This window comes from Mchenga conophoros, linkage group LG14 (genome assembly GCF_057382185.1).
Source record: "Mchenga conophoros isolate Kocher_MC1m ecotype Shallow Benthic linkage group LG14, M_conophoros_male_GT1.1, whole genome shotgun sequence".
NCBI lineage: Eukaryota > Metazoa > Chordata > Actinopteri > Cichliformes > Cichlidae > Mchenga > Mchenga conophoros.
Window position 1 is genome coordinate 26433508 of NC_140539.1, and position 21295 is coordinate 26454802.

The 21295-nt window shown below is 39.6% G+C and overlaps 1 protein-coding gene and 1 pseudogene across 1 annotated transcript; both read right to left on the reverse strand.

The window, feature by feature from the left end:
- Positions 1 to 3115: 3115 nt before the first annotated feature.
- Positions 3116 to 4099, reverse strand: LOC146559889 (vomeronasal type-2 receptor 26-like; annotated as a pseudogene).
- A 108-nt stretch (positions 4100 to 4207) lies between these two features.
- On the reverse strand, positions 4208 to 6403 carry LOC146559890 (vomeronasal type-2 receptor 1-like). Its single transcript, XM_085243670.1, has 4 exons — positions 6143 to 6403; positions 5751 to 6040; positions 5297 to 5592; positions 4208 to 4254 (listed from the first exon to the last, which is right to left on the reverse strand). The coding sequence occupies exons 1-4, from the start codon at positions 6401 to 6403 to the stop codon at positions 4208 to 4210; spliced, it is 894 nt and encodes a 297-aa protein (XP_085099796.1).
- Between the last annotated feature and the right edge of the window lie 14892 nt (positions 6404 to 21295).

Genomic DNA, 21295 nt, shown 5'->3' on the forward strand with positions numbered 1-21295 from the left:
TTTTCTTCTGTTTGTATACCACCTCTACGTCCAGTTGCTTAGTCACCACCATTTTGTTCATCTGTATCTGGAAGTCCCACAGGACTTCTTACAGGACCCTTAGCATTGTCATTTTCCACCACCCTAGGGGGTGTCTTGCTTGGTAGTTTCCAAGTCCATACCTGGACAAGCAAGCTGTCCATACCTGGACAGCTTGCTGTACTTCTTAGGCACCTTCTTTGTCGCACCTTTCTGCAGCTCCAATAGCTGGCTAACCTCTCTCCATGCTACCTTGATCTTAGACTCTAATCTCCTTCTCCATTGAGGGTACTGCTCCTTGTAGCTGTTCAACTTATAACTCATTGATCACTGCTGCCGTGACGTAATGGTAATGGTGACGGTAGGTATTGTCCGTAGTGCTGCATTCAAATGAGACACGCCCATAAGATCTTGTGGGATTTCAAGATACAGACATTAACCCTTTAAGACCTACCATAGAACCAAGTCCGCCAGAGCTTACTTTATATTTTTACATGCTGTGGAGCCATTTTTGGGAGCATTTCAAGTTGCTATACAACCATTATAGCCCAAATTTTAATAATATGTATGCATTAAATCCATAGTAACTACATAAATTGCAAAAAAGTGCAATAAACTACAAAAAATTTGAAAATCGTCTTTGTTTTTTTCTACATATGTTTCTACTTACAGAAATTTAAGAGGTTTATCCCTCAAAACTTTAAATACAAAAAAGTTGCAAAAAACAGTTTACAACAACAGGAAATTTATTTTGAGTGTCTTTATAGTTTTATTTTTGAGATACACCAATTTTTATATACTGCAGAAAAAACAATCCTATAATGTAAATTTGCAGAGAAAACAGCATCGGCATAAAAATAAACTATTTCCAGCAGTGCAATTTGAGTTCTAAGCATCCCAGAAACTATTCAGAAAAGCATAAAATCAAACATGACTTTTAAAAACACCAGTAAAGGCTTATAAGGCCTACAAGTAAAAAACGACATTTTCCACAAAAATGACGTCACCTCCGGTTTCAGGGAGGTAATGGCGGACATGCGATAGTTCACACTGATGTCTATTTCAATGTAGGAAGTGTTCCGAACAGCTGATTGGATCAGCAAAGTGTGTTTCTGGAATATTATGTTTTTGTTCCTGCAAGAGCTTTTTATGCAATTTTTGCAAAGCTTTATGTGGAAGGAAACCATGAACTAGGACAAGCTGATGGCATAAGATGTAAGTACAACTCATTTGGTTTCATATGCAAAAAAAATTATTGCACTAGCTTATGTGGTTCCGGTTCTACCAGGATTTAAAAATAGTTCCGCAAAACAGAGCGTGCCGCTTCAACCGGCTTTAAAGGGTTAATGCATGAAGGAGCATTTCCACAGGTCCTTCCACCCTGCAGCTGTCAGACTGTACAATCAAAACTGCTCCCAACAAACATGTTTACATCAGCGCTGTACTTTGCACTAATCAATCGAACAACTACAACTGTTAGAACTTGCAAATTACTTTTCTCAGTTTATATATACTAACTTATTGGAAGTGAAATGTCTACTTTTTAACGCACAGGGACAATACACAATCTGTACTTTTCTAATTATTCTTAAGTATTTAAACATCTTTCAGTATCCTACTCTGTTTGCACACTACAACCTGGGTTTACCACTTATCTGTACTTTAATTTTAATAACTGTACAGTACTGTTTTGGTAACTATTGTCCATGATGTAAATATGTTTACTTTGTGTGTTTTCGTTCTATGTTCTGTGTCCTATTCTGTTTCTAGATGTGGTTTTTTGTGATGTTACAACCAAACTTCCCCCGTTGGACAAGGACTATTCTATTCTATACTAAATTATTAGTATAATAATTTATACTAATAAATAATTTCTTAATTATAAAATAATTAAGAAATCTAAAACAAGTATTATTTGACATAAAACAATTTCCCTGTTTTTGTTAAAAATGTCCCTTTTTTGTTCACATTTCAATTAAATTCCTGTCATATTTCATTGAATGCAAACAAAGAAACAAACCAAAAACAATGAAACAAACAAACAAAAGCAAACAAACAGTGATGGGTCAGTATTTGCTATATAATGGTACTACAAAATGTTTCTGTTGTTTGACACACAGCACAGATAAACAGTAACAAAGATTTCATGTTTATATGAAATACTTTGAAATAAACCAACCCTTTTCTGTATCTATACAGCAGAGGACTGAACTGTACTTCGACCTTACCACAGTGACAAATTCAAACGCAGTCTAACTTTCGATCACTTTTCCTCATTTATGTTTAAATGACATATGTACACCTACCACTGTGGTTAAGTAGCCTTAGAAACAAATAACTTCAACATATACATGCATTTTGGGTTTGTGCATGACCAATGTACTCCAGCACTTAAACAAACATAGCTATACCTCTGCCTCTGGAACTCACTATATTTTAAACCCTGGTTAATACCCTAACTATATGCTGTGCTTGAGTGAACACTGATTTAGAGATTGGTTTAATGCCATGGCAGTCTTTTGTTTTGTAAATGTTGCTATGCAATTTTCTGGTAGGTGAATTTGTGGTAGGTACTGCTTTGCTTTGGGAAGCTACAGCCGTGCGCTTGCTTGTGCAACATTTAGATGTGTGGTAAATTTCAAAGTAGCATCCACATGCAAACACAGGGTTTCCCAGTGGCAACCAATGAATTCATTTTAATTAAATTCCAAGCATAAACATATAACATGGCAAACTTTACTCATTTCAAATTACATTTATGCTGGTAATTTTTCCCTTAGCTTTTGATACAAATGGAAATATTGTAAGCAATGGTATCTAACCACTGAGAAAAAACTCTGGACAAAATCATGTTTACATGGGATCATGAATTTATTTAGATTCTTAACTTTGGAATAATTATTTTTACATTAAGAAATACAGGTATAAATAATGTATAATTGAATAACATTATATGTATATTAAGAAATTATTCACAGAAAGAATTATAATTATTTAATTTAAATAACAACTAAAACTAAAGAATTTTATTATGTACTATTATGTAAACTGTGAAATGTCTGCTTGCAATAGTAACCATTTTTGAAACAAGGATATACTATGATTGGTTTTTGTTCATCAAATTTTTCTTGGTGTTCTTCTCAGGCTTAAACAAAATGATAAAACACTTGGGAGCAAATATACACATTATTAGTCCAAAGCTAGAGGCCAGAATGGCAAAAATCTCCACAACTACAGTGAATTTCCCAGGAGAGCTGACATATGCTGGGATAAAGGTGATCCACACTGCACAGAATATCAGCATGCTGAAAGTGATGAATTTGGCTTCATTGAAATTATCAGGTAATTTGCGGGCTAAGACAGCTAAAACAAAACAAAAGGAGGCAAGTAGGCCTATGTAGCCGAGAACAGCCCAGAAGCCAACAGGGGAGCCTAAATCGCATTCCAGTATGATTTTCTCCTTGTATGTAGTTAGATTTTTAATTGGGAATGGAGGGCTAAGTACCAACCAAATAGTACATATTAAAACTTGAATAAAGGTGAAAGACACAACAGTCATTCTTTGTTGTGGAGGACCAAACCATTTCATCACATTGCTACCTGGAAGTGTAGCTTTAAAAGCCATTAAAACCACTATAGTTTTCCCAAGTACGCAGGAGATACAGAGTACAAAGGTGATGCCAAACGCAGTGTGACGCAGCATGCAGGACCAATCAGATGGTGCTCCAATGAAAGTTAATGAACATAAGAAACACAGAGTCAGTGAGATGAGCAGCAGGAAGCTCAGCTCAGAGTTGTTGGCCCTGACAATTGGAGATGTCCTGTGATAAAAGAATACAGCCCCAGTTATGATGGCCAGACAAGCACCAAGAACTGAAAATGTAGCCAGGATAATCCCTAGGATGTCTTGAAATGAAAGAAATTCTACAGGCTTAGGGATACAAGTGTCTCTCTTTGCATTAGGCCAGAACTCTTTGTGACATGGTAAACAATCAGAAGAATCTAAATGGAAAGAATAAAGAAAATCAGAGAGGGCTTCTTGCAAAATATTCAGTGTTACAGACATTTGCCATAAAGGCATTTTAGGAAATATGGAAATAATTCTTTTCTACCTGTAGTATTACTAATCTCGCCCTCAGGACATGGTATACAATCATAGCAGCAGATGGGTTTTCCTTTCTGCAGCATTTTACGAGTTCCTGGAGGACAACTGGCACTGCACACTGACACCGGCACCTGTCAAGACATAGAGGCTACATAATAACTGCAAATTTTTGCTATCATTATGTTAACCAAAGTCTTATTTGCAGCAGAATAGATGTAATTATTACAGAGCTGTAATAATTCCATTCTTTAAAGTTTCATTCAGATTGTCATTACTTTTGTGGTACCCTCCATCCAGGTTATGTTTCTATTGATCCGGAACTCTTGGCCCACTGGCAGTGATGCATCGTACAGCCCTACAGATACCATTTTAACATCTCCACTTTTACTTTTTTGCCAGTTAACCAGCTCATAAATTGCTACAGGATCCCCATTATCATTAAATGACATGTCATTCCCGTTTTGAGAAAAATGCACTATTTTCAGCTGATTTAAAACCTGAAAGGATCAGTTAAGACAGGATGAGAGGGGAGAGGGAAAAAAGAAAACAATACTCTGTAATAATTTTTACTTTTACTATTAATAATTAATTTACATTAGCATTTTACTATGGGTAATGAAGTCACCGGAACTGATTTTTGACTGACCTGTTTGGACTCTAACCTGGTCAGTTTGTCACACTGAGATGTGACGTTTTTTCTCTGACACACTGCATTATGAATGGCATGTGCTATTGCATACACGGCCTTGTACACCATGTTAGTAATTCTAAGCTGAGACGTGTCAGTATATGGGCTTTGGAGATTCAGTATGTCTTCTTTTCCATCACACACGTTATTCTTTGTAGCAGCAGCACCTACAGATACAGAAAGACAGGGCAGATGATTTCACCATTGAATGAAAAATATTAGATGCCTTCTCTCTGATACATTTAACCAATTATCTTAACATTCACAATCAGATTTGACAAAGGGTTAAAAAAAACATTGGAACTAAAATACTTGAACTTGACCTAAAAGTCTTTATATCAAGTGAGATTATTTTCACTGATGCATCCTTTTTCAAATTCATATTTCATTATTTTGTGGAAATGGATTTGCTCATGAAGCAGCAGCAGACTTTATAACACCATGAGTTTGTCAGAGTAATTTTAAAACTAAGAACACTTTATTACTTTTTTTCAGTGTGCAGTTGAATGCATCCTCCCAGAACTCTGTAAGCAATGCAGATGCTGCTACTTGAGAGGGAGACAGATTTAGCAGGAAATCTCTGAGACCTGGGATTAAAGACTTCTGAATCCCAAATCCAATGGCCCCAGCACAGAAACTGTACCTCATTAATTCTGGGCTGGTTACCCATGCCTCACTGCCTATCCACTGGCGCGGTGGGGAAGGATTATGTGAAAGCTCCTCCAACAGGATTGCCATATCCCCTATAGCTGCAAATGCCACAATAACCATAGCTGTAGACCTTGAGAGACAACATAACACATTAGAAGCTTTTTTGTTTTTAACTGTGTAAAATGCAAAGTATCAATCTCAATAACTTACTGTGGAATATGTCACCACAAAACATTTATTTATAAGAATGTAAACTAATCTCCACACAGTTAATATTAATGTGGAAACCTGCGAATAACATCTGCTACTCTCTGGATCCTGCTATGTGGGTGAGTCCGATAGAAAGATACAGAGTATTCCACACAGATCCCCTCTTTCTGTGCTGCTTGTAGAAAAGATGCCATGCCATTATTTCCATAATCCGAATCTGATCGAACAGCACCTATCCAAGTCCAGCCAAAGTGTTTTACCATCTTGGCTAGTGCACCAGCTTGGAACTTATCACTGGGAATTGTTCTGAAAAAATTCGGGTACTGCTGCTTGTCAGACAAGCATGCACATGTGGCAAAGTGGCTAACCTAAAGCAAAAGAGGAAACAAAACTCTTTCAATGACAGCACAATCAAAAATAATTCACATCCATATTTCCAATCTAAAGTTTCCAGAAATTCAAATATTTACCTGAGGAACCTTAAAGGAACTGATGACTCGTGACAAGCTGATGGATGGTGTAGACCCAGACTCACCAACAACAGCCATCACCATACCAGATTGGGAGCAGTTATTGCCAATGTAAAACACAGGGTCCAAGCTATTCAAAAACTGAAATGCCACATGCACCGCCACAAGCACAGATGCACATGAATCATAGATCTGATACCCGAGTTTGATTCCAGGTAGCAGGTCTGTGCTGTTGTTAATCTGTTCAATGGCAAAGATCATTGCACGTGAGAATCGCAGCTCTCGAGATTCCATGCTGGAGACACACAATTATGTTACTGTTAGAATTTAGCCTACAAAAACTTAGATCAGGTTAAATTTCAAGAAATCACCCTAACAAACAGGCTTTTTTGGACTATGGTCAGATGATCACTGTAATATATCTTTTGATTAAAGGCATGACAGGGTAACCCTGAGCCATTTATTATGAGAAACTAATGTAAAATACAAAGAGGAAGTCAAATTATTTTTTATATAAAAATATTAAGTAACACATTTATAAAGCAATTGCTTAACACACTATATAATTTCAGTTTTTAAAACAATAAGCAGAATGTCTATGGATTACTCAGTATTTTTACATATACTAAAATAAAAGCAAAGAATTTTCAGCCCAGTACAAAAGCAATGCAGCATCCTTTTAGCACCAATTTCTCTCTCTTACTGACCTCCCACTGCATCTTACTGGCTCAGGCATGGTGGTGTAGTTATTGTTAACTGTGTGCACATAGTTGTGAATAGAAAAAATACCACCAATAGTGAAGTCTCCATCCATTGAGAATACAGGTAGACGAGTGCTACCCTGCGGCTTACAATTCACAGATGAAACCACAGTACCAGCTAGAGCCCCTGTAAGTGGAGTCCTCTGATACAAATCATTTAGAGAAACACCCAAGGCAGCAGCTGAGTTCAGGTGAAACAAACATACAGCCAATACCAGACCAATGAAAGCCACCGCTTTCTCCATCCCTGCTTGATGTCAGGTGTTTCTATATAGCAAGCTTGTGTTCTCACTCATTTTTATAGCTTATCACACCCACTAGTTTTGGTATAACTTTTCAAAAGATCACGCCCTTACCTAGTAGCCTTTAATTAAGTCTATATGTTCTATGAACTATGGATATAGCAATATGATCATATCTCTGTTTTCCTCTTGTGAACCATTACCCAATTTGAATATCTTTTCTAATTTAAATTTAGATACACATCTAATTGATTGATTTTAACAATAAGATATTCTATGATTTATTGTTTCACTACAAATATTTAAAAAAATATTCAGGAAATATATCATTCTAAAACTTGGCTCTAAGTTCAATTTAAAGTTCACTGCTATGTAATTTATATTCACAATTGTCATTGGCTGGGTCTCTCACATGCAGTGCCAGCATTTTGAATTTATTTCTCTATTATTGAGTTTCTTATGTTAGGTTTGTGATTATTAGTTCATGTTTTATTCGTATTTAGGGTTAAGCTGAGCTTTAGGTTAGCCATCATTTATCATCTGTCTCCTTGGTTTTTGTGTTTGGTTTCTTGTCTAGTCTAGTCTGTCAAACTTGTGTTGTCATGTCTATATCTCCATGTTTCCTCGTTTATTTTGAAGGAGTCTTGTCTTCTTTGTCATTGTGTTTAGTTTCACTTAACCTGTGACTGTCACGGCGAGTGAGATGAGCCGTGTGGAAGTAATTTCCTCTTGTACTTACCCACTGTAGTGTATATTTCAGTGTTTTTTCTGTAACGCTACCGATCTCCGACTTGTATCCCCATGTAATGTCTGTGTTGTGTGTGTAAGGTCGGGGGTCCCATTTCACTGCAGGGCAACCTGCATGTAGCGAATAAAGCTTTGATTGATTGATTGATTGATTGATTGATTGATTGATTGATTGATTAATTGATAAAGGAGGATCCAAATGCAGGCACTTGTAAAGGTGTGAAGGTGGTTTATTAACCCTTTACAGCTGATCGGAGTGGGCACGCTCTGTTTTGCGTAACTATTTTTAAATCCCAGTAGCACTGCAACCACGTAAGCTAGCGCAAAAAATTTTTTTGCATATGAAACCGGAGGAGTTGTACTTACATCTTATGCCATCAGCTTGTCCTAGGTCACGGTTTCCTTCCACATAAAGCTTTGCAAAAACTGCATAAAAAGCGCTTGCAGGAACAAAAACATAATATTCCAGAAACACGCTTTACCGATCCAATCAGCTGGTCATAACACTTCCTACGTTGGAATAGACGTCAGCGCGAACTTTTGCATTTCCGCCATTACCTCCCCGAAACCGGAAGTGACGTCATTTTCGCGGAAATGTAGTCTTTTTTACTATCAGGGCCTCAGGGCCTATACCCGTCTTTTTAAAAGTTATCTTTGACTTTATGACTTTCTGTGTCGTTTCTGGGATGCTTAGGACTCATATTGCACTGCTGGAAATAGTTTATTTTGATGCATATGCTGCTTTTTTGCAAATTTGCAGTATAATATTTATTTTCGTTTTTCCTGCAGTGTATAAAAATTGGTGTATTTCAAAAATAAAACTATGAAGACACTCAAAATAAATTTCCTGTGGTGGGAAACTATTTTGTGCAACTTTTTTGTATTTACAGTTTTGAGGGATACGCCTCTTAAATTTCTCTAACTACAAATATATGTTAAAAAAGCAAAAACGATTTTCAATTTTTTTGTAGTTTATTGCACTTTTTTGCAATTTATGTAATTACTATGCACTTAATGAATACATATTATTAAAATCTGGGCTATAATGGTTGTATTGATGTATAGCAACTTGAAATGCTCCCAAAAATGGCTCCACAGCATGTAAAAATATAATATAAGCTCTGGCGGACTTGGTTCTATGGTAGGTCTTAAAGGGTTAAACACAAAATAAAACTGGACAAATGGCAAACGGAGGAAGGACTAAACTATACTGGGAACAAACTAACTACTGGACACGAACCTGAACAAGAATGAGAGCAAGCTGAGGCAGACGATGGTTGACAGCAGGGAAAACACACGAGTGAGACATGGTGGATACACAGACGGACAAGCAACTACAATGACAGAAGACTTAAATACACTCAGAGAAACACAGGAAGATTACACACAGGTGGGGGACACAGTTGGGAGTAATTAACGAGACGAGACAAAAAAAAATCTAATAAGTAAATTTTAAGAGCGGACATTTATTGATATATAGTTGCATTTTCGAAACATGGGTTAAAAAATGGACACAGAGCATGTCTATGAGAATGGACAGATCATGTATAGCAGTATAGATGGGTTTGATTTGATTATACTGATGATAGTAAAGTCAAATCTAAAGCCAAAAAACCCTATATCTGATGCAGCTCCAGAGACGTGTCAAAATTTTCTAAATATTCTTCTATTGTGTTCTCGAGATTTTAAAAAAAATATTTTGTTTTCCTTGATTTGGTTTTAAGTGTATATTTTGAGATTTTCATGCCATAATCTAATTGGCTACACATTTCCAAACACAGGGTCAGAAGAAAAGAAAAGAAAAAAAAAGTCTTCGCTCCAAAAAATGGTAATAAACACATTAAAAAGATTATTTAATTTTTTTTTACTGTTTTTTTATGTTTAAAACTATATGATGATGACATAGAACAAGAATTTATGAACATGGGATGGGATATGAGAATTCCAATTGACAGCTGCTATAAATAGATTAGTGTATGATATGACTGACTGGACCATAATGCTGGAAATTTAAAGGCTTTAAAGACCCAGGCCATGGCCCTGGGTCTTTGACCCAGAGTTTTGGGTTTTGCACTAGTTTGTTTATTGGTTACTTTTGTTCCTTGCTGATTTTTCCCCATTATTGTAAATCTTCTGTGTTTAGGGTTTTGTTTTCGCTACCATTGTAATCTGATTTTCTTTTAGTGTTTCTTGTCCATATTTTGAATTCCTTGGGTTTAAGTCTAGCCTTCCTATCCTCTTGTATCTTGTCAAGTCTTTGTTAATGCATCTCTATTATTATTTTTTTTTTTTTTTGTTTTTTGTTTTTTTTTTTTTGGGGGGGGGGGGTTATGTGGTCTTTTACATTTTGTGTCTTGTATTTAGTATTACTTCCTTTATTGTGCCTTCATTACTTTTGTCCGTCTTTTTGCCATGGCGTGTCTAGCCTTCCTGTCATGTTCAAATCTGACCAGTTTACAACTTAAAACACTCATAAATATTGTGTTTTACATCTCATTGCCTCAAGGCCTCATTATATTCTCCACACATGCACTTGAACATATAAAAGTGATGATCACCTCTTCCATTGAATTGAGTGTTTTAATACTACTACTACTCTACACTCAGAAAAATTATGGTTCTTAAATGGTTCTTCAGATGTCTTCATGGTTCTTTAAAGAACCATCATACAGTGGGGCAAAAAAGTATTTAGTCAGCCACCAATTGTGCAAGTTCCCCCACCTAAAATGATGACAGAGGTCAGTAATTTGCACCAGAGGTACACTTCAACTGTGAGAGACAGAATGTGAAAAAAAATCCATGAATCCACATGGTAGGATTTGTAAAGAATTTATTCGTAACTCAGGGTGGAAAATAACTATTTGGTCAATAACAAAAATACAACTCAATACTTTGTAACATAACCTTTGTTGGCAATAACAGAGGTCAAACGTTTACTATAGGTCTTTACCAGGTTTGCACACACAGTAGCTGGTATTTTGGCCCATTCCTCCATGCAGATCTTCTCGAGAGCAGTGATGTTTTGGGGCTGTCGCCGAGCAACACGGACTTTCAACTCCCGCCACAGATTTTCTATGGGGTTGAGGTCTGGAGACTGGCTAGGCCACTCCAGGACTTTCAAATGCTTCTTACGGAGCCACTCCTTTGTTGCCCGGGCGGTGTGTTTTGGATCATTGTCATGTTGGAAGACCCAGCCTCGTTTCATCTTCAAAGTTCTCACTGATGGAAGGAGGTTTTGGCTCAAAATCTCACGATACATGGCCCCATTCATTCTGTCCTTAACACGGATCAGTCGTCCTGTCCCCTTGGCAGAAAAACAGCCCCATAGCATGATGTTTCCACCCCCATGCTTCACAGCAGGTATGGTGTTCTTGGGATGCAACTCAGTATTCTTCTTCCTCCAAACACGACGAGTTGAGTTTATACCAAAAAGTTCTACTTTGGTTTCATCTGACCACATGACATTCTCCCAATCCTCTGCTGTATCATCCATGTGCTCTCTGGCAAACTTCAGACGGGCCTGGACATGCACTGGCTTCAGCTGCGGAACACGTCTGGCACTGTGGGATTTGATTCCCTGCCGTTGTAGTGTGTTACTGATGGTGACCTTTGTTACTTTGGTCCCAGCTCTCTGCAGGTCATTCACCAGGTCCCCCCGTGTGGTTCTGGGATCTTTGCTCACCGTTCTCATGATCATTTTGACCCCACGGGATCAGATCTTGCGTGGAGCCCCAGATCAAGGGAGATTATCAGTGGTCTTGTATGTCTTCCATTTTCTGATGGTTGCTCCCACAGTTGATTTTTTCACACCAAGCTGCTTGCCTATTGTAGATTCACTCTTCCCAGTCTGGGGCAGGTCTACAATACTTTTCCTGGTGTCCTTCAAAAGCTCTTTGGTCTTGGCCATGGCGGAGTTTGGAGTCTGACTGTTTGAGGCTGTGGACAGGTGTCTTTTATACAGATGATGAGTTCAAACAGGTGCCATTCATACAGGTAACGAGTGGGGGACAGAAAAGCTTCTTACAGAAGATGTTACAGGTCTGTGAGAGCCAGAGATTTTCCTTGTTTGAGGTGACCAAATACTTATTTTCCACCCTAATTTACGAATAAATTCTTTACAAATCCTACCATGTGAATGAACAAAAGTATTTTACCAGAACAATATAATCTGCAGTACAATCATTGCTTTAACAATGTAACCGATAGTTTTAAGATTGCCTTAAGAGGCTTATGCATACTGTTATCATATTAACATTGTATTCCAGATGAAGTTATAACTATTTCATACATATTGCATATCTGTGCTTATTTTGAGTTGATGTTCGGTTCATTAAGGGTCTTAAGCTTCACTGGCGTGACTGTCCAGGTGATACATGCTGAGGGAAACTAGAACATAGAAGGAATTGCAATACATGCTTACAAAACACTTATATCAGGTCATTTTTATTATCGTTTATAAGTTCATATTCTTGTATTATGCCTTTAGTAGAGGTTCTTGATTAAAACATTTATTTAGTAGATGACATATACATAGTTTCAGTTCGGTTATTACATATATGAGAGTGGCTTCTGTCTCTCTGTCTGGTGAGAGGTCAGGAGCTAGTCGGCGAGGTGAAATAGGGTGCAATTGTGGTTAGCACACAGACACACACACACACGTAGACACACACACACGTACACACACACACACTCAGTTAGAGAGAATCATTTATAGGTGAAAGTTTAATAATGTTTTGCTCGGGGTTGCAAAAAGAGCAGTTTGTATATCTAAAGAGGTAAGACACTACCTGTTGAATTATTTCCAAAGTGTGTCAAATTGGGCTGTGAAAATTAAAAGTCTACTCACTGAAATTACTGGTAAATGTCTGTTTGGATTTTGGTGAAAATCTTGTGACAGTACTGAGGATTTAATACGGTTGGACCATTCATTTAAAGCAGTTGAACTGCTGAATGATTTTAGTATATTAGGGAATTTGGTTATTGTTTGGGGTAGAGCCCCTATTAGTTATAAGGTTGGACCTACTACAGTCTAACACTTTTTGGGTGTTTTACTGTTGTTCCAAAGTATTATAAATTACTCAATAACGCCTGTTGGACTGGTAGGAAGCGCATTTCTCGGAGGTAACGCTCCCTACTTGCCTTAGACGTAGGGCATTTTCCTGTGAGGAGAACAGGGGTAGTATGGTTGGCAACCGGGGAGAACTTGGCAAGGTTATTATCATTAAGGAAAACTAACGAAATAACGAAAACTACAAGTGAAAAAACATTTTTGTTAACGGAAATAAAAATAAAAACAAAAAAAGGAAAACTAACTAAAACTGTAATGAGTGTTCACAAAACTAACTAAAATAATTGAATTTATAGCAAAAATGTGTCTAGTTTTCGTAGATGTGTGTGTGTCATACAATAGTCAAGGGTGAAAATGAAGTTTAGTTTCCAGATTTATTTCTTGCTGTCTAATTATGCCAACAGGTGGCAAGTACGTTAGTCGAGTCGTCTGTGTCGCTGTTCCGTCCACGCGCAGAATCATGTCAGGAAAAGTCGAGAGAAAGCGCCAGAGTCCAGTTTGGGATTGCTTTGAATATGACTGTGTTTTGGATAAAGCAAGTGTCTTGTAGTGGAAAGAGATAAATTATGAGGGACATTTCTAAAAGGAAAAAAATCCCACGAACCTTAAAGTGCACTTGAAAAGCTGACACAAGAAGGCTAACCTAGCTTACCTTGAGAAGGTAAGGGAGCACACTCAACCCTCGTCCCCAGAAAACAAGCTAACCCCAGGCAAGGCGGTGTGATGCATCCCGAGACAACAGGACGGGGATATCTACATAACTGTGTGAGTCAATTGCCTTCAAAAAGTTTATCAATTCACTTGAACCAAAATTACGAACACCCGGTTCTGCAAGAGTTAATAGTCTCATTGGGGCCAAGATATACATTTTATAGTTGCCTCGTATCAATGGTTGTTCATCTGCCTTTATTTATTTATTTATTTAAAGAACCCATAGGTGGGAATGTGAGTTGTCTGTCTCTGCGTGTTAGCCCTGCAACAGATAGACGACCTGTCCAGGGTGCAGGGTATGGTAGCTGGAATAGCAACATACCCAAGGATAAGCAGAAGAGAATGACTGATATGATGAAACTGGGATTTTGTTACACTTAATTATTGCAAACACAACTAAAACTATAACTGAAACTAATCAAAACTAAACTGAAACTAAGGATTTTCAAAAAAATAAAAATTAAACTAAACTAGCAAACAATTGGTAAAAACTAATTAAAACTGATATAAAATTGAAAATCTGAAGTCAAAACTAAATAAAAATAAAAACTAATGAAAATTGCAAAACTATTAAAACCCTGCTATGTATAAGATAATACAGATGCATAAAATAAACACTCCCAAAACAGAATAAATTATTACAAAATATTAATAAAAACTATAAAAATGGAGGCAACTTTGCTTGTGGTAGAATGTATACAATGTATGAAAAAATCTTTATTGCAGATACTAATTTCACTAATTTAATAATACTAATTTTGTATTGTAACATTTATGACTTTCATGCTTTCATAGTGGTACTTAGGAGAGCTTGACATTTTTATCAGGTGGTACACACTGTAAAAAGTTTGAGGAACACTGATAAGTGTATGTGTGCTTTTGGAAAACATTTGAAGCTGCTGTACAGAATCTTTGAAACAAGCTTAAAACATTTTTAGAATATAAACAGAGCACTCTGCTTTTCTTTACAGCTCCACACTCCACCAGGGCACCGTTTGGCACTTTCTGATAGTGTGCAAATGTGATCTACGTACTGCGGCAGTCATACAGACAACTGGACAGTCCAAAAGTTGGCCTAACTATTACTGGCTGAGGTTTTAGTAGAATTGTGGTTGAACCACATAAAAATATATCATTAATTTTAATCTCTCCAATCAATTAAAATGTTATGTTGGAATGTTGTTAAAGAGGGTCAAAAATGTTTCAACCCAGTTTGTTTTGTTTTGCAGCTTTAATATAGGGAGGACACAACTTCCAGATTGTGTGAGTAAAATCACGTTTTTTTTTTCTCTTTGTCAGTTTAACAGTTTCTGTTTTGCATGTCACTGTTCCCTGTCTGTTTTCTTACCTGGTTCTTCCTGACCTTGTACTTTCTCCTCACGTTCCCCTCTTTCCTCTCTCCCTCTTTGGACTGACAATCTGATATGGTTTACAAAAGCGAAGAACAGTGCGTTTATTCACAGTGAACACAATCACCAAGTGGCTATATACAACGTGCAGGGGAAACGGGTCCGGGTCGCCAGGGTCCGTGGGAAACAGGGTTAGGGGGAAGGGTGCTCCACACTAGCGAAGACTAGAGCAGACTGGCCATCTTTTTTTTGTTTTTTGTTTTTTTTTGTTTGTTTTCTGTGTCCCGTTTGGATCTTTAGCCATCAGAATTGTTGTCTTAAGGCCAAGAAAGATGCCAAGCGGATTTATTTTACCAAGTGGATCATCATGGCCTTGCCATATTGGTCCATTTGATTGACCTTTATTGTAATCTATATCACTAAAGCACTTCTGGATTGATGCAAACTGCATTTCGTTGCCCTGTACCTGTGCATGTGCAATGACAATAAAGTTGAATTCTATTCTATTCTAATTCTATTCTAATTATGAATTTATTTTATTTTCAGTTGCTACAAATGGGACAGACATGACTGGGGGATAGGACAGGGAGAAAGAATGAAAGAAAGCGAGGGTGAGAAAGAAAACCAAAGGGGAGAAGAGACGGTGAGAAGGGGGGAAGAAAGAGAAAAAAGAAAAAAAAGAAAAGAAAAACAAACAAAACACCTGGATCACCTGTATAGATAAAAAAAACAGAAGAGAAAGCAAACAACAAAGAACAACATAATAAAATAAACAGCACCATCACAATAAACTAGCTAGCAGTAGATAACAGTAGATACTAAATAATAAACGATATTGTGCAGCACGCAAGATAGACAGCGCACAATGTGCTTTGAGGCAACAGCCAAGAAAGCTGTAGTCCGCGTCTGTGAACACCCGTGTGTACACCTGTGTGCATCAGCATGCTTGTATTCCAAAGGTTTCTCCATGTAACGATCTGCTAGGGAGTGTGGGGAGCCATAGCCCCGTCCACCAGGGTATGAAGCAGGTATGGAGGAGATCCAGGCCCCAGGTATCCAGAGGCCCCAGAGTACAAGGACCCGAGGAGGACCACCAAAGGGCGGGGAACCGTGCCACCCTCCTGGGAAGAGCTGAGTAGAGCCCCAAAGGAGAGGTCACCCCGCAGCTACGGAGCAGAGGCCAGAGGGGGTTGCAGTGGCGTGCCCGCGAGCTCTGCTGGCGGCCAGCTGTGCCAGAGAGGACCGAGCTTCAGGCCCAGAGGCCTGAGGGCATCCCACTCCCCATAAGGAGCCCAGCCGGGCCACAGGCTCCCGGCCCCGCCAATCAGCCACCAGGAGTGAGCCGGTACATACGTGAGCGCCCAGCCCCAGGCAACAAGGACCACCAACACAACGTCTGAGGGCATCAGCCACCGGCAGGGAGTGTGGTGAGGGGAGATAGGTCTCCGTACTTTAGAGGGCCTGAGATGTACCCAGAGAGGTTGAGTCTAAGACCCAACCTGATATATAGACACAGACGAACAGGCACACGCGGACACAGACGTGCATTCCCACCCCATATGCACAACCAAATACTCGGCACTCACCCAACATGTAGACAGACACAAATAGACACTGCACAGACAGTCGCGCTCCCCAAACATACTCTATATCCCAGGTTCAGGTACCCCCGCCCTCAGAGGGGCAAGCCGCACCTAGACCCAGGAGATGTAACCCTTCTCTCTGGGGTGGAGGCAAGCAGACCACCTCCCTATCTGCAGTAGCGGGGAGGCCCCGCATCCCAGACCCCAGTCTGACGGCCAGCACCTCCTCCCAGCCCCCCAGCCCTGACGGCTAACAGAACCGGGGTGAGTGAAGACCTCAAACCTCCCTACGCCCGCTCATATGTAGTGTTGCTGTGTGCTGTTCTAAAGTGCATTTAAAACTCAGGAGAGCATGGTACTAGCTTCCTATCAGAGAGCAGCACGGCTCTTCCCGAAAACCCTTAGTGTCTAAATGCATTTAAAATTGAGGGTAGGGCACCAGCACCAGAGGTGGGTTGGAGTACACCGACCATCCTCTGGATGCTGTAAAATGTGCCCACCCCCAAGGCCCTATATGTATGTGTTATGTGAGAGTGTGAGTAATGTGGATGTCTAGGTTGCAGAATAAAATTGAGGCACAGGCGGCCAGAAGGGGACAGAGGGGGAGTGCCTCCCCTGCACCCTGGTGACATACCTGCACCCCAAGCCCTGCGTGTGTGGGTGGGTGTGGTAGAGCGGGAATAGGGAGGCAGCTGAGGATGGGGAGGGAAGAAAGGGAGGGGCAAGCGGTCCCTCCCAGAGACCCCAGACCGGGGGGCAGACCCCCAAGCCTCCACGCCCGTCCTGGCCCCTCCCAGGGGCAGCCAGGCTACCAGGCCAGTAACCAACTTCTGCCAACACAGACCCTCCCCCATCTCCGCTGTACGCAGCCACAAGGAAAACACCATCCAAGAGCCCCAGAGCTCCTAACCAGGTCATGGCCACATCCCCCAGGTTAGTCCCTCTAGGGAAACGTCCCTAGGGACTCCCCAGACGTCCTAAGGCCGTCCCTACACCCATATCAACCACAATAGCGAAGGCAGGACCAAACCATGACCCCCCACCCCCACTAGGTGATGAAGCCGATCAAAGGAGCCCAAACGGATTGATCAAATGTGATGGCAGATGTTGTATCAAGACTAATGTGATCTATTAGATGGTTTCTATATTGGTTAGAATTAAGATTATTTTTATTTTTCCAGTTAATGAGGACCATTTTCTTGGCAATGCATAGGGCCGTAAAAACAACGTGGGCTGTGTTTATTTCTGCAGTGACCTCATCCAAGTTGCCCAGCAAGCATACTAAAGGGGAGGCTGGAATGTTACATTTCAGACACTTTGATAAGTCTTCACATATCTCACGCCAAAATTTCTGAACTGGTGGACAGAACCAAAGAGCGTGGATGTAATTGTCCAGTGTATTCGCTGTGCAGTGTGAGCAGTTGTTGGAAGGCGTATAGCCCATCTTGAACATTCTATGACCAGTATAGTGCACTCTGTGTAATATTTTGTATTGTATTAACTGCAAACTGGGATTTCTGATCCATTGAAAGGTTTTTAAGCATATCTGAGACCAAAGGATTGGGTCTAAATTGATTGATAAATCTGCTTCCCATTTTGCAATAGGAAGGGATATTGATTCATCTATTTTAGAAAGTGTTCTGTATATTTTAGACAATAATTTGGGGGGTTTTAGACTAAAAAATTGTACCACACTTGGTGGTGTTTGTAATTCAGCTTCACTGGGATTAGATTTCTTTTTTACTGTGGATTTAATTTGTTGATATTCCAAAAATCGTTTCTTGTTGATCTCATATTGTGTAACTAGTCTGTCAAACGAAATAAAGTTTGTTCCTTCCCACATATGTTCCAAGTATTTAATTCCTTTGCAACTCCAATCTGGAAAGTTTATCATATTATTGTTTTGTAATATGTCCGGATTGTTCCAGATAGGTGTACGTTTGCATGGGATTAATGAAGACTGTCATTTTTAGAAACTCCCACCATGCTGTCAGAGAAGAGCTAATATTGATGCTTTTAAAGCATTCATGTCGTTTGATGTTTGAGCTGATAAATGGTAGGTCTGAAATTTCTAGGTTATTACATAGTGCCTGTTCTACATCTATCCAAGGTTCATCTAAGAGGGTGTGTTTAGACCATCTAGAGATTAACTGAAGCCTGTTGGGTAAAAAATAGTGATTAGTTAGGCAGATCTAATCCTCCTTTATCCTTGGTCCTTTGTAGTGTTTTTAAGCTGATACGTGGGGGTTTATCTTTCCAAAGGAATAAGAAATATACGAGTCTAGAGGTGCAGACTCGCCATCTTAAGTAGTGCAGTAATCAGCTGGTATCAGCGGCCGGTGCGGTGATGAGCAGGTGTGTGGGCCAGCAGCGCGAGCCCGCAATGAGTGTCGCCGTGGCAAGAGAGAGAGCGAGAGAGAGCAAACAAACCACAAACATATTGCCCAATAGAGGGTCAACCAGCGGGGCACAGGGACCATGACACAATCATACACAAATAGATTCAATTAGATGAAAAATTACATTAATATGAAAAAAATTATATTAAGATCACTAACAAAAAGTCCTCTCTCAGTCTACTTTCAACCAAAAGGCAAATAACCAAACCACATGAACATCTAATAAAAGATATAAACATTGAAACATTGAACCAACATTATTCTTGATTGACGGATCATTTGATTTTACACTTTTACCTGAATGTGGCTCCTTTTTTTGAAAAAACTTCCTTATATCTATTATGAAACTGGCTGTCTCTCTGTACACAAACACACACACACACACACACACACACACACACACACACACACACACACACACACACACACAACAGGAGTTATAAGGTTAATGGGCATTCAGTCAGTTAGCTAGTGTCATGACCCTGTGCCTTCTCGGCTGACTCTGTATGGCTACAAGTGTTTTTGTTGTGCTGCATCTCTCTCTCTCCCCTGCACTGCGCTCTACCGGGGCGGAGTCATGACGGCTCCAGCCCCTGGCTCGAACACCTGCAAGCAATCATATCACTCACTTCTTAAGGCGGCTGCTGAGAGTGCTTCCTCGCTGGATTATTGTGTAACACTCGTCAGTGTCATCACTTATCTGAGCCTTTTTCTGAGTTTCTGTCGTGCCACTACTTACCTGCCTTTCCTCTCTGTGCCAGGATTCTCGCCAGCCTGAGGACCGCCGTTGGTGAGCTAAAGCCGGAGTCCGAGCTACCTGAGCTTCAGTGGATTTTGTACATAGCCCTCTTCTTCCCGTGCCTGTGCTTCCCGGAGACCCTCTTCCTGTGCCCCCTCACCTGTATATATTCGCACCTGGTGTCTGTGTGTGTAAATAAAGCGTGAACTTTAGTGACGGTCTGCCTCCGAGTCCCTCCTGAGCCTGACAGCTAGTTAGTATTCATTACAAACAGGACAGTGGTAACCAACAGTAGGCTGCGGACAATTTAAAGTTTTAGATTTTAAATAGGCTGTATAAGTTGTTTTATTATGTATGTTGTATTCTTGTACAGCACTTTGGTCAACGCTCCTGTTGTAATTAAATGTGCTATATAAATAATTTAAACTATTAAACTATTAAACTATAAATTTGAATGGGAGCAACAGGACGGTCAAATGTCGCTGAATTTACTACACAGCAGGACGGATTGTAGGGTAGCAAACATTGTCAGAAAACAAGTTTTCAACACAGCAGGTTACCTGGTGTAATGTTTTTCGGCTAAAAAGAAACATGGTCTGACTCCTACCTAACTATATAAAGAGTAACTGAAGGTTAAATGCAGCTAATATGTCCTGTTTTAAGCCAGGCACTTACACCTCCGGTCCGCTGCGTCTCAGCCACCATCGCTCTGGCAGCAACGGCGCTAGAGCCAGAGCAGAGGAGAGCCAAGTTGGAACAAACCATTTTGGGAGGGGGGTTATCTAAACTTGTTGTTAAAATGTTATGTCTCAAACAAGTACTGTATGCTTTTTATATTTTTAGTAGTGTGTCACACAAACAGCAAATATTGTCAAAAAAAAGTAAGAAATCTTTGGGGGTGCTTTGATTCATTTTGGGGGTGATGAAGCACAGAAGGGGGACAGAAGACTGTGTTCCATCTTCGGAAGGTTCATGACTCATTGAGATCACCTGATGCAAGATCTGAATGGGGTTTGAGGCACCTGGAAAGAGATCTCAAAACTGCACTGTAGGTACCAACAATGCAGTTCACATCTTCGGTCATACGCTCTCAGTGGGTCACATAATAGGGCGAGGCACGGTCTCACAATGACTTCACCTGAAACATCTGCTCATAATGACCCATGCCTTTTTCACACATTGCTGCATGTGGTGAGGTACATGATCAATAGTGGATCAACAACCTTGTTAAGGGACAACTCCCACTAGGAATTTAATACCCGGGACTACACCATTTGGTTTAGAACTGGAGAAGCTTCTTGAGATATGAAACTTTTCTAGTCGCGATCACTAGTTGATCAAGTTATATTTTAACCATATGTTCATCCAGCACTTGGAGGACTTTGAGGAAACCTACTCAAGGTATTCTAGAGCAGTGGTCCTCAACCTTTTTTGTTTATGTCCGACAATATTTTTAAGGTGTCGCGGATAAATACAGCAAAATAAAACCAGTACTGGTACCAAAATAAAGAAGATTTGTTCATAAGTCACATGATTAATAGTGGATCAACAACG

Coding starts and splice junctions, on each gene's coding strand:
- LOC146559890 (XM_085243670.1), bottom strand. CDS start 6,403: ATGATCTTTGCCATTGAACAGATTAACAACAGCACAGACCTGCTACCT. Junction 6,041..6,142: donor GTTCCTTTAAGGTTCCTCAG/GTAAATATTTGA, acceptor CTTTTGCTTTAG/GTTAGCCACTTTGCCACATG. Junction 4,255..5,296: donor CAACTGCACACTGAAAAAAA/GTAATAAAGTGT, acceptor ATGTCTTGACAG/GTGCCGGTGTCAGTGTGCAG.